General features: G+C 34.3%; 2 protein-coding genes across 4 annotated transcripts; both read left to right on the top strand.

The window, feature by feature from the left end:
• Positions 1-2,125: 2,125 nt before the first annotated feature.
• Positions 2,126-3,661, top strand: LOC111996445 (ATP synthase small subunit 6, mitochondrial). Of its 3 annotated transcripts, none has more exons than XM_024028426.2 (4): positions 2,126-2,336; positions 2,446-2,494; positions 2,614-2,663; positions 3,284-3,661. In XM_024028426.2, the coding sequence occupies exons 1-4, from the start codon at positions 2,216-2,218 to the stop codon at positions 3,313-3,315; spliced, it is 252 nt and encodes an 83-aa protein (XP_023884194.1). In that variant the 5' UTR covers positions 2,126-2,215; the 3' UTR covers positions 3,316-3,661. The 3 variants fall into 3 exon arrangements, 2 of the variants coding, with proteins under 2 accessions (XP_023884194.1, XP_023884195.1); XR_010628452.1 differs by having other exon boundaries at positions 2,127-2,336; positions 2,595-2,663; XM_024028427.2 differs by lacking the exon at positions 2,614-2,663 and having other exon boundaries at positions 2,132-2,336.
• An 882-nt stretch (positions 3,662-4,543) lies between these two features.
• On the top strand, positions 4,544-11,320 carry LOC111996466 (methionine--tRNA ligase, chloroplastic/mitochondrial). Its single transcript, XM_024028453.2, has 12 exons — positions 4,544-5,013; positions 5,531-5,674; positions 5,811-5,960; positions 6,408-6,575; positions 6,899-7,023; positions 7,258-7,351; positions 8,248-8,346; positions 9,166-9,346; positions 9,472-9,587; positions 10,187-10,342; positions 10,660-10,788; positions 10,926-11,320. Exons 1-12 carry the CDS (start codon positions 4,693-4,695, stop codon positions 11,094-11,096), a joined length of 1,854 nt encoding a protein of 617 aa, XP_023884221.1. The 5' UTR covers positions 4,544-4,692; the 3' UTR covers positions 11,097-11,320.
• The last annotated feature ends 810 nt before the right edge of the window (positions 11,321-12,130 follow it).

The following is a 12,130-nucleotide window of genomic DNA, read 5'->3' as shown; positions in this document are numbered from 1 at the left end:
TTTTTTTTTAATGAATCAATCTCAATCCACAATCCCAAGACATCAATGTATACATTAGCTCTCTCAAACTTAAGATATAAATAGACTCTCAACACACATCTTTTGTACACTTGCATTTTTCATCCCAAAAAATGGAAAACTAGTTCCTCACACAAACCCACCACATTCTTTAAATAACCTTCTCCTAATGTAGAACTCTCCTCCGTAGACGCAATGATACATTCCTCAAATTTGTTCATAAATTTGGAGAAGATTGATAATGAAACAAAGATAAAAAATATATGACAAGACATGAAGTAGGAGGTAAACATAACAGAACCTGTAGAAACATAAGAAAAAGAAAGACTTACTTGTGAGCAGTAACCAAAACTTGTAGCAGTTAAAGAATAACGTGTAGCTATGTTGATGAACAATAGTACCTTCAATGGTGTTTCACGAAATAGCAGTAGCTTCACATTGTAGTAAATAGGCAATAACGTGTAGCTATGTTTTTTTTTTCTTACGACTGATTGAGAAAAGAATGGTTGATATTAAATTGGTATTTTAGGGGTTTTAACAAAAATTTCATTAAACCTAAGTCCATTCCCTCCCATTCCTCTCAATTTTGAGGGGAACAAAAATTTGAGGTTTGGAGGGAAAAGGGAGAAATGAGCATTCCCTCCTAACCATTTTATTCCCTCCCACTTAAACTCTCAAATAAGGGAATGGAACTTCCATTTCCTCCGTTAAAACTTTCAAACAAGAGGAGGGAAGAATATTCTAAAAATATTCATTTTATTCCATTCCATTCCCTCCTCCTAACCGAAGCCTTAGTGTTTTGGAGAGGTGATCAACGAAGACAATTATTTATTTGGGCTTCAAACATCTAGTTAGTATTTTAAGGCAATCCTTCAGGGATTCTTGTAATTACATGGTGTGTGTTAATCATGTGGGACCAATGTGACTACTAGAAAAATAATAAAATACCCAAAGAGCTTTGGACACCATCATTAGGAGGAAAACAAAACAGAAAAAAGCTATAGCCATGTTTACAAACAATTGAGGCAAATTAAACATATATTAACTAGACTTGTGATAATGACTTGAGAAGTAAATGAATTGTGAGAAACGAAAGAAGTTACGTGGAATCAACAACCACGACTCATACAACTTATAGAGGAGGGATACAACAAAATCAACCAAATCCTAATTATGAAATTTTGGGGTTTACCATAAATCCACAACATACTAACCAAGATTTGGACTTTGATGAGACGATTTAAGTACAAAATACGTGCACTTAAAAGCCACATATGAAGAGGATGATAAACGTCAACCAAATACATTGACAAACATAATAACAAGAAGGGAAATAAGCCACATATGAAGAGGATGATAAACGTCATATAGATTATTGAAGGCAACCAAATACATTGACAAACATAATAACAAGAAGGGAAATGCTAACGGATGTCTTAGAGCAATGGTTAACAATCCATTTAAAGAAAGTTTTTATGGGAAAAAAAAAAGAAAGAAAGCAATTAATATTTTGATATTTTTTTTTCATTTTTCATAAAAGTAGTGTCAACATTTTCTTAAAATGAATTGTTAATTATTGCCCTAAGGGCACTTATTAGCATGACCCTAAAAAGAACAGGAAGAGATTGTGATGAATTATTTTAGTGATATTTTTCCAAACTACTAACTCTCATATAATGAAATACATTGGAAACTGTAAATATTTCTACACAAAATACTTTGCCATCAAAGATAATGGGATATTATTGAAAAATTGCCAAACTTCAAGCGTGAAAAATTGAACTATTAAAAAGGTGCAAATTTGTTTTTTTCCAAAATCCTAAGGAGGTGTTTGATACTGTTGTTTAAGTAACAATTTTCAGTATTTAAACAATATTACATGTATTTCTATACATTTTTTCACACACATGTACTTCCACAAAACAATAATATTACTAAAAATCTTTTACTAAACAGGCACAACTTTAAGGTGCAATCTTGCAATGTTTGTTTCTGTTTGGAGGGGTCTTATGGAAAGTGGAAACTAGCAAGGCAAAACGACGACGGTTTTCTTAAATTACAAGGACACTCGAGTAATTTCAGCACTGACATTCTCAATTCTTCCGAATAGAGTAACTAGTGACTACTGACTACTACATTTGTTTGTCTAGAAAATTTTAGTGAGCTAGGAGGAAGAAAGGAGGAATTCAGGCGAGAGATGAGGAAGTTCGATCCGTGGCCCGTGTTCTTCAAGCGCGAATGGAATCGGAACTGGCCGTTCATTGTTGGATTCGCAACCACCGGTGCTATCATCACCAAATACTCACTTAGCCTCACTGGTATGCACACTCCATTTCTAGAACTTGCTCCTACTCTATAATTTTATTTAATTATTGCCTTTTTTGTACTTGATTTTAATCGATTTTGGTTCGAAATATTTTTTTGCAGAGGAGGACGCGAAGAAATCTCCCTTCGTGCAGAGGCACAAGAAGAAGTAGTACGTTCCAAATCTCTAATTCCACGATGATCATATATTTTCATCTTATTTGTTTCTTTTGATGAAGCATATGTGCATGGATGTTAATATTTTGATGTAGTTATGTATGTCTCTAACAGTGTGGAAAAATATCCAGACGTAATTGTACGGCTTAATCACTTGAACCATGGTAAGATTCAATGGTAATTGTTGGTAGTGTGTGAAATGTATGGATCTCCCACGGTAGCTTCATTGAAAAACGTTAGTTTGTGTTGGTTTCATTTGGGCCAAAATGATATCTTGTGTAACTGCTAGAGTCAGAATAAATCAGATGAGACTGTGGTGCATGTAATCTAATTAATGTTATTTGTGCTATAACATGTGCGCTTTCTCTTAGGCTTTATTCATGTCAATTTTACGGGGTGTATAGCTGTAAGTATACAGTAAATGAATTGGTCACAGAAGCCAGGGAGTGATCCAGCTCTAGGGTGCTTAGATTATGAATTTTCTGTTAGAAAGAAACATGGTTGTCGTCTTTTGGTTAAAACCATCATTTACAATTTAAGTCTGTGAATGTTCTAGCCCAAATTCTCTCTTATGTTGATGGCAATGCCAATATTGGTTGACTTATAATCTGTGAAAAAATATATTTGGAACAAAATTCTTCCATGGTTTGTATGTCAAACAATGCTTTATGCTTGTGTATGAATTACGTTATCACCGTAGATGTTTATGTCCTACCAATTTTAACAATGATAGAGTTTGTCTGTGTGTAGCAATTTGTTCATAACTATATCCCTGTGATTTTAGGTGACTTGGCAAATGTTTGGTACCTGTGCTAGATCAAGACCCTCTGGACAGGAGAAGGAAGGGCTTTTGTAAAACTAGTTTCTTTTTCTTTTTCTGTGTTCTGCTAAACATTTCATCGGTGGCTAAATGGATAATGTAGGTGCAGTTGTTGAAGGAAGTCAAACTAGTTCTTGTTAAAAACATAGGCTGGTTTATTTGCAGTTGTTCAATTTATGAGGCTCAAATGCAACTGTTAAGACTGAAGATCAATGAATGTACTTTGTTTTCTCAAGGTCAAAATTTGTTTTTTGTTGAAGTTGTTTTTTTGGGCATGTATCTTGCTGGATGATCAAGGAAATGGTTAATAAAGTGGCCACAGATGATTTGTATGTTGTAGAATGGCACAGATAATCAATACTATCTTGCTAACTATGCCCAAGAAAGCTGCGAAAGAGAAACGATAGATGATTCGAAGAAACTAGTGTTGACAGTCGCTCTAACACAGTTCTGATAATATTTATTGATACTTATTTCTGTACCTTGATGTTACTGATCGCACGAATAGAACACCATCTTTGATTTGATTGTGATTTCTGCTGGCAAATACAAACACATCTCAACTGATGCTTGTTTGGGAAGAAATGAAGGGCGTTTTTTTTTTTTTTTCCTTATTAGCAATTCAGTATTATAGTACCAATCGGAAACTGCTACAGTCCACTTTAACAGACAGTGGAGAGAGACCTTGAACTGGGTACGATGCTGTAAAATATCTTTGTAAAAATGCTTTTGTTACCATAAAATCTTAATTTAAATTTTCATAGTGGTTGTTAGAAAATTTTATTTTCTGAATTTACACCTTGGAGCACAGAGTACAGCAATTGCCAGTACAGGTTAAGTACTAAAGCTCCTTCATACTTGCCACTTAAGCCAAAGTTCTTTCTATTTGCCGAGTTCAATTGGTATTTTTTAATGTTTTTAACCAAAATTATTTTCTCTTTCTATTTTAACTCTTGAATTATATAAATAAATAAATAAAAGTCTCATTCACATTTGTATGAGAAGTGTTCATTTAGTCTATAATGGAGTTCAAATTTAAAAATAAATAAATCAAACTTTGATAAAGTAACCTTACGGTTTTTTTTTTTTTTTTTTTTTTTTATATATATATATATATATTTTTTTTAATTCTAGACAAAAATATAAGGATTTTGCTTTGGTAGAAAATAAAAAGTTCTATATATGAAAAAAATGAATTAAAAAAATATTGTATTAAGTTGGTTTAAAAAATTAAACTGAAGAAGGAGGACCTTAATCGTGGTGATTTATCAGTCACTCGAATCTCTTCCACCCAAACAATCGTAACACCCCCCTTCCCCAAACAAAACAGAACACTTCAACAGAACTCTACTCTGACTAATAGGAAAAAAAAAATGGCAGCGAGAATAAACCAATCGATACAGAACACTCTCTGGCTCTTAAACCCTTTGCATAATCCATCCAAGTTAGTCAAGCCCACCTTCCATTTTCGCTCAAACCCTTTCTTCTCATCTCCTTCTTCTTCTTCTTCTTCTTCTTCTTATCGGTCAAAAAGAGCTTTATTCTGCACTTGCACAAGCGCTAGCTCAGACAAGAATCTCCAAGATGGTGGCGAGCCCTTTGTCCTAACAACTCCTCTTTATTACGTAAATGCCCCTCCCCACATGGGCAGTGCTTACTCCACCATAGCCGCTGATGCCATTGCTCGCTTTCAGGTCCCTTTTGCTTTTATTTTTGGATAAAAATGTTTATAAACAAGTGGGGTTTGCATAAAGTTTGTTTGTTTGTTTGTTTTTTTGGATGCTATTTTTGTGAAAGTATTTATATTTGGTTGCTACATGTATGAAATTAAGAGAAACAAAAAGTTGGGTTTGCTTTCTCTGTTGCTTTTATTTGTTTAATGTTTGAATTTGAGCTAGCTTATTTGTTACCAAGGGTCAAGTAATAAATTCATTTCAGTTGTTTTATTTTTGGTTTATATATGTTTCATGGATTGATGAGATGTCTAAAAACAAAGTAAAGAGCTCAGCTCTATAATAATGAAGAGTAAATTCGAATAGATTTATGGTTTTGTTTGAAAAGACTGTGTGTATATAATAGCATATAGTTAACATAATTCTACAAGCAAATCAGGGAAAAATGTGCATTGTTTTATTTTTATGTTGTTGGGCGATTCTAGTGTTGCAATGTGATGTAAAAGGCAAAAATTTTATGGTTCATATCTTGTGGCAGAGGCTGTTAGGGAAGAAAGTTGTATTCATTACCGGCACTGATGAGCATGGAGAGAAAATTGCTACTGCTGCTGCAGCCCAGGGTTCCGATCCGAGTGAACATTGCGATGTCATTTCACAAGCATATAAGACACTCTGGAAAGATGTAATGTTAAATCCAAGATAGAAATTCACTTCTCAGTATATTTTAGCCTGACTTGTTGAATGTTCCACTTGCTGTGCATATTTTCCATTTTTCTTTTGTAATCTTTTTCGTCTTGTTGTTTACTTTCTGCCTGCAGTTAGACATATCTTATGATAAGTTCATTCGGACAACTGATCCCAAGCATGAAGCAATTGTGAAGGAATTTTACTCAAGGGTTCTTGCCAATGGTGATATTTATCGGGCTGACTATGAAGGACTTTATTGTGTCAACTGTGAGGAGTATAAGGTGATATTTGCGTTTGAACTTGTAAATGTGGATTTAACAACATTATCTAAATTTTATTTCCCTTATTGGCTTTTTTTTATTTATTTTTTATTTTTATATTCACAACCTTTTGTATTAGTGATGGGGTACTTGCATTACATATAGCGGAGCATTTTATAAAAAGCAAGTGTCTTTTTCTTTCCTTTTTTTTTTTTAGGGGGGGGGGGGTGGGGTTTGTGCTAGTATTTGTGTAGAAAATATTCTTTGATATTTGCAAGAACTTGTTGAGACTTGTTATGTGGAATTCCTTTTTTTATTTTCTATAGGTTTTTGCTGATTTCCATTTTCATATATGCATTGTCTTGTTTGAATGTGTGTTTTTGTATTTGTTGTGGTTGTTTTGTTTGAGAGTGGTTTTGTGTTTATGTACTACAATAATGTAATATCTTTAGCTCTGTGAATCTGCAGGATGAGAAAGAATTGCTTGATAACAATTGTTGCCCTATGCACCTGAAGCCGTGTGTTCTGCGAAAAGAGGATAATTATTTCTTTGCACTATCAAAATATCAAAAATTATTGGAAGAAACTTTGACACAAAATCCAAATTTTGTGCAGCCTTCATTCCGTTTAAATGAGGTGAGATGGTAGGGAATTTTGTAAAACTTAGGCTAGTATGTCCTTAATAGTTGTCCCTGAGTTTTACTGTAAAAGTTCTTTTTTTTTTTGGTGGGGGGGGGAGGGGTGGGGTGTCTTTCAGCATGACTAGTTTCCTGCTAAGAGCCTGAGCATCCTGATTGAGGATGTTCAATGTTGTAAGCTCAATAATTGGGATTACTCTAAAATCTCTCTGTCTCTCTTTCTCCTTTAGCAATTTACTGTTGAAATGTTATGAATATCCTTTTTGTATATTGCTATATGGAATTTTCTATTGATTACTTCTAGTATTAATTTTCTTCAAGGTGCAAAGCTGGATCAAAAGTGGCCTAAGAGATTTTTCCATTTCTCGAGCATCGGTGGATTGGGGCATCCCAGTTCCTAATGACAATAAGCAAACTATATATGTGTGGTTTGATGCATTACTAGGGTAAAGTCCTTTTCTTTAGAAATTTGGGATTTGCTAAGCTTCTAATGTCCTAACTTGTATGACAAATGTTTTTTTTTTAATCACCACAAACATGTAGTCAGTCAACTCCAACTTATGAAAACAGCTGTAAGTAAATTGAAATAGATTTATGAAAGCCTCTGCTTTATATATCATTAGAGATGTTTATCTATTAACTTCTATTGACTTTTTATTCTATTTTTTTCTGTTGAACAGATATGTATCAGCACTATCAGAGGTTGCAGAGCAACCCAATCTACAAAGTGCTGTTTCTTCAGGTTGGCCTGCCTCACTACACTTGATTGGGAAGGTATGGCATCTTCTACGCATTTATGATTTTTTTTTCCTTCTCAGAAAGTATATTACACTAGTGTGAATGTTTCATAACTTTAATTGGCATGCCATTTACAATTGACACCAAAATGTGATGTTTTCCATGTTAGTAATTCCAGTTGATCTCTGGCCACGTTCTCTGGAATGAGGTTTATTGTGTTACATGCTCTCCAAAGACGCTTGTTAGAAACTGTGTGGTTGACCATCTAATAGCTGTACTAAATTTTTCATCTTTATGCTAATTATTAAAACCTTATAAGCTATTAAGCTGAAAGACCTGAGTCATTCATTATTTTTGCACATAATTTTCTCTCCAAGTAGGTGGTGTATTTCAGCATTTGACTCTGGATTGTGGATGCTGTGAAATATGACCTCATATTTTTGGCTCAAATTGTATTAAATATTAATAATGCTAGATTGTTTTTGAGGTATAACTGATGCAGGAGTAGGGCACAACACTTTCATGAATGTGCTTTGCATGAATAAGTTCATATCTGGAATAATTGATGCAGTGCACATTATTTGCATGTTTGGGTATTCCACAGATTTGATCTTGGGATGGAAAATCTGCTCTGTGATATCCATGTATTTGATGCTGAAATCGTGAATTTTCCTGGAACAATGACTTGCAATGTTGGTCACAGTTTTGCTTCATTGCTTGTCATTTTTCTCTCTTTGTTATTATAAGACATATGTGGTTTTTTAGTGACTTTTCTTTTCATTTTGTTGTTCTCAGGGGCCTTGTACAAATATATTTTTTTAATAACTGTCTTATGTTCCTAAAATTCTAATGGTTGGAAAGGTGGTTTCCCACACTATTATATGGAGTTCAGCAGTATTATACTTCTCTAATGTTTTCTTGTTCTTCTGTAGGATATTTTGCGTTTTCATGCAGTTTACTGGCCAGCTATGCTAATGTCTGCAGGACTAAGCCTTCCTAAGATGGTGTTTGGCCATGGATTTTTGACAAAGGTATTTAAACTCAGAATATATTTCATTTTTCCCTCTATGGATACACATAATATCTTCATGTGCTACATCTTCCTAAGAGAGCTGTTGGTTTTATAATCTTAGAACAGCTATATTCTTTCTTATTATTTGTGCTCTTGGGCCTCATATTACCCGAGGGTTAAATTCTCTTGGGGAAAAATATGGATCTGATATTTTTGAAAAGAGAAGCTTGCATTGATGGGGCTCCATACAGATTAGAAAATTTGAGCATCTTGCCTTTTCTAGTATTTCACAGTATTTTCTCTGTATGATAGTGGGCATTTCAATAATGGTATCAAAACATCTCATCAAACTTTTCTTGAATCAAAAGAGAGTGGTCAAATGGATATAGTAAACTTATGGCTAATTATTTACTCAATGTTGAGTTTGTTTTCTAGTTGCTAAGTGGAATTCTATGCTTAACATTCTCTCTTCCTTTGTGATGAAAGAGGTGCTCTTGCACCTTCCCATTCCTCGCATATATCATATCTTGCCAAATTAATTTGCACCAGTTGTACATCCATATATTCATCTTCCTTAACTGGTGGGTATGAGTTTTCTTTATAGTATGCTTTCAATTTCTCTGAACCACAAGTCTTACAATTCAGTTTCATTAGTTGCTGTTGTCTCATAAATTTAGATATCTTAAAGTTAGTGTAAGTGTATTTCTTTGGTACATAAAATTTTGTATGTTTGTCCTTAAATTATCAATAGTCATGCGAGTGAGCTAGAGTTTTTAAATTTGTCTCATATACCTAATTTTATTTCATGCAGCAATGCTTTTTATTTGTAAAATTATAGGATGGCATGAAGATGGGGAAGTCACTAGGAAATACACTTGAACCAAATGATCTGGTTCATAAATTTGGCCCTGATGCAGTCAGATACTTCTTCCTCAAGGAGGTGGAATTTGGCAGTGATGGGGACTATTCAGAAGACCGTTTTATCAAAATTGTCAATTCACATCTTGCCAATACAATTGGTATTTCTACTCTGGCTTCTTATAACCAGTCTTTGTGGATCATTGGGGTTGCTGCTTTTATATTTTTATGAATTTGTGAAGCTGATGGGTGTATTCATATATATGACCTTAACTATTCCTTGCAGGAAATCTTCTTAACCGTACTCTTGGACTTTTAAAAAAGAACTGCCAATCAACTTTAGTGGTCGATTCCACCATTGCAGCTGAAGGAAATGCATTCCAGGATACTGTGCAGAAGTTGGTAAGATTTGTGTCAAATTTATAAATTCATGTGTCATCCAAGTATGCATTATTTTAGTGGAATGACTTGATAAAAAGTGACTTTAATTTTTAACCATGACTAGCCTCTTGTGACTGCTGCACTTCTAGCCTGGTGGGATTTGACACTGGCAGCTGCTCAGCTTCCTGCTAGAATATTCTGAATTTTGAAATAGCAAGCTAATTCCTACTACCAAATTTTCAACTTCCTATTAATGGGGAAAGCGGTTGTAAAATATAAGATGTGTCAGAGACAGACTAGTCTCTCTCCTATGCAAATGTGTGTTTGAGTGTTGATATTCATGTCTATTTGTAACTTCACACATTTCTTCTTGCATGTATTTTTTCGTAAATGACTAAAGCTTCTAATTGAAAGTTCTTATGAATAGTATATGTGCTTATGGTTGGTCCTATGATATTAATAAATAAAGGTCAACTTGCTACCTTGGTGATGAATGCCAGGGGCTCTCTTCTACAAAATGTTCTCTTCTTGTTTTGTTTTGTTTTGGGAATCATTGTTTGTGATGAATTGCTTCAATCTTTTGTCCCAGGCCTTCTGACTTTCCCACTCTACTTTTGTAGGTTGAAAAGGCTAGGGTTCATTATGAAAAACTCTCACCATCATCAGCTTGTGAGGCTATTCTAGAGATTGGTAATGCAGGGAATTCCTACATGGATGAACGTGCACCGTGGTCTCTCTTTAAGAAAGGGGGTGCTGCTTCTGAAGCTGCTGCAAAGGTTTTCCATAAGTACACATAAATTATTAATTGCTTCAACCAGTGACTTATAATATTCATGTTTATGTGCATTTAGTCTCAAATTACCTCAGCATTCTATTTCATTTTTAGTTCATCTAAAACCAATGGGGAAAATCTGTTGCAACCCACCAATATAGGGCAAATAACTATTGGTTGTAATATATATTGCCAGTTTTTCTACTTTACTTTTATTGGACCTCGTACAAATTGAGTTCAGCCATTGAAGTTTTTCTATGTCTTTATTGATTGCCAATACCTTAATTTCTTGAGACTTTAGTCTTATTGATGTTGGAGCAGGACCTTGTGATTATATTGGAAGCATTGAGGATTATAGCAATTGCATTATCCCCAGTCACACCAAGGTTATGCTGGAGAATATATGCACAGCTTGGCTTCTCAAAAGACCAGTTTGACACTGCAACATGGGTCTCTCTCTCTCTCTCTCTCTCTCTCTCTCTCTCTCACACACACACACACACACACACACACAAATGAAATAATAAATTTGTGCATATATATACTTCCATTTGATTAGCAACTAATTTAAAGGTTTTCTTCTGTAGAGTGAGACCAAGTGGGGTGGGCTGAAGGGTGGTCAGGTAATGGCTCAACCAAAACCAGTCTTCGCAAGGATTGAAAACCAAGTGGAGGAGGAAGATGGGGGTGAAGCAACTAAGAAGGTGGTGAAAAACAAGGATAGGCTACCTCAGGCTCAAGGGGTTGCAGATGCTTAGGGAAAGGCACATAGTTGCCTTTCCTGACCACAAATTTCTCCTACTTTTTTTTATTTATTTATCAAATTGTCAATTGTAAGAGTTTGTACTCATTTTTGGCAATAATTTTGTAATAGATTGTTTTGTAATAGATATTTCCAATAAATTAATCCAGCATTTCATCTTCAGTTCTATGTCAGCAATAACCAATTCTATAAACGTTCTATGCAAGATACATTATGTTACATTGAACTTCTGGATTGCTCTGTTCAAAACTGGCTTGATATACACTTCAATCAAAAAGCAAGAAATTCTTACAACATGATTCTAGTCATGTAACCTGGCGTCTTTTTGACAGGCAATAAATAGTTTTACGCCTCACAGTCACATAGGAATCAAATTTAGCCAAGCCAATGGGCGATTTTAAACTTTCAAAAGCTAATGTTGCGTTGGTGCTAAAACTTATTGAGGGTTTTTTCTTTCTAAGTTCTTTCAAGTAATATGTAAAAATGTGTTAATTAAGACACTAATGAAAACTCTCGTGATGCTAGAATTATGTGATTGCCAAGAGTTTGTAGTTCAACTGACATTTTCTAGTGTTTCTAACAGAGATTTCTAGGTTCAAATCACTCCTCTCAATTATTGATATCTATGATTTATCATTTTTCTCTTTTATTGCGTCCTTTTTGATAGAGATTAGATGCATGAATTTTAGGCCTGCAGGACCTCATAGAGGCAAATGAGCAAAAAATATATGCAATTTTGATGCATTCATGGGCGTGTAAATTTTTATCCCCATTCAATTATATGTTCTTTAATTTTTCATTTCTACTCGTAGATCTAGATCTCAAGATATATGAAATGGGAGGGAATAAAAACCCTTCAACTGAACACCTGAACTAAAAAAGAAGGTGAAAAAAAGGTACATCAAATTTGCGGTAAGAGAAATTTTCTTCTGCAAATATCTGATAAAAGAAAAACAAAAAGTAAAAATAAAAATAAAAGAGTCGTTAAAATTTAGTTGAGGTTGCGCCAAATGGTTGCAAGAAATTCTG

The sequence above is a fragment of the Quercus suber genome, unplaced genomic scaffold (assembly GCF_002906115.3).
Source record: "Quercus suber isolate HL8 unplaced genomic scaffold, Cork oak 2.0 scaffold_52, whole genome shotgun sequence".
Taxonomy (NCBI): domain Eukaryota; kingdom Viridiplantae; phylum Streptophyta; class Magnoliopsida; order Fagales; family Fagaceae; genus Quercus; species Quercus suber.
Note: the sequence above shows the minus strand (reverse complement) of the source record. Positions and strands in the feature narration are given on the sequence as shown.

Coding starts and splice junctions, on each gene's coding strand:
- LOC111996445 (XM_024028426.2), top strand. CDS start 2,216: ATGAGGAAGTTCGATCCGTGGCCCGTGTTCTTCAAGCGCGAATGGAAT. Junction 2,495..2,613: donor CAGAGGCACAAGAAGAAGTA/GTACGTTCCAAA, acceptor TGTCTCTAACAG/TGTGGAAAAATATCCAGACG. Junction 2,664..3,283: donor GCTTAATCACTTGAACCATG/GTAAGATTCAAT, acceptor CTGTGATTTTAG/GTGACTTGGCAAATGTTTGG.
- LOC111996466 (XM_024028453.2), top strand. CDS start 4,693: ATGGCAGCGAGAATAAACCAATCGATACAGAACACTCTCTGGCTCTTA. Junction 5,961..6,407: donor TCAACTGTGAGGAGTATAAG/GTGATATTTGCG, acceptor GTGAATCTGCAG/GATGAGAAAGAATTGCTTGA. Junction 6,576..6,898: donor CTTCATTCCGTTTAAATGAG/GTGAGATGGTAG, acceptor ATTTTCTTCAAG/GTGCAAAGCTGGATCAAAAG.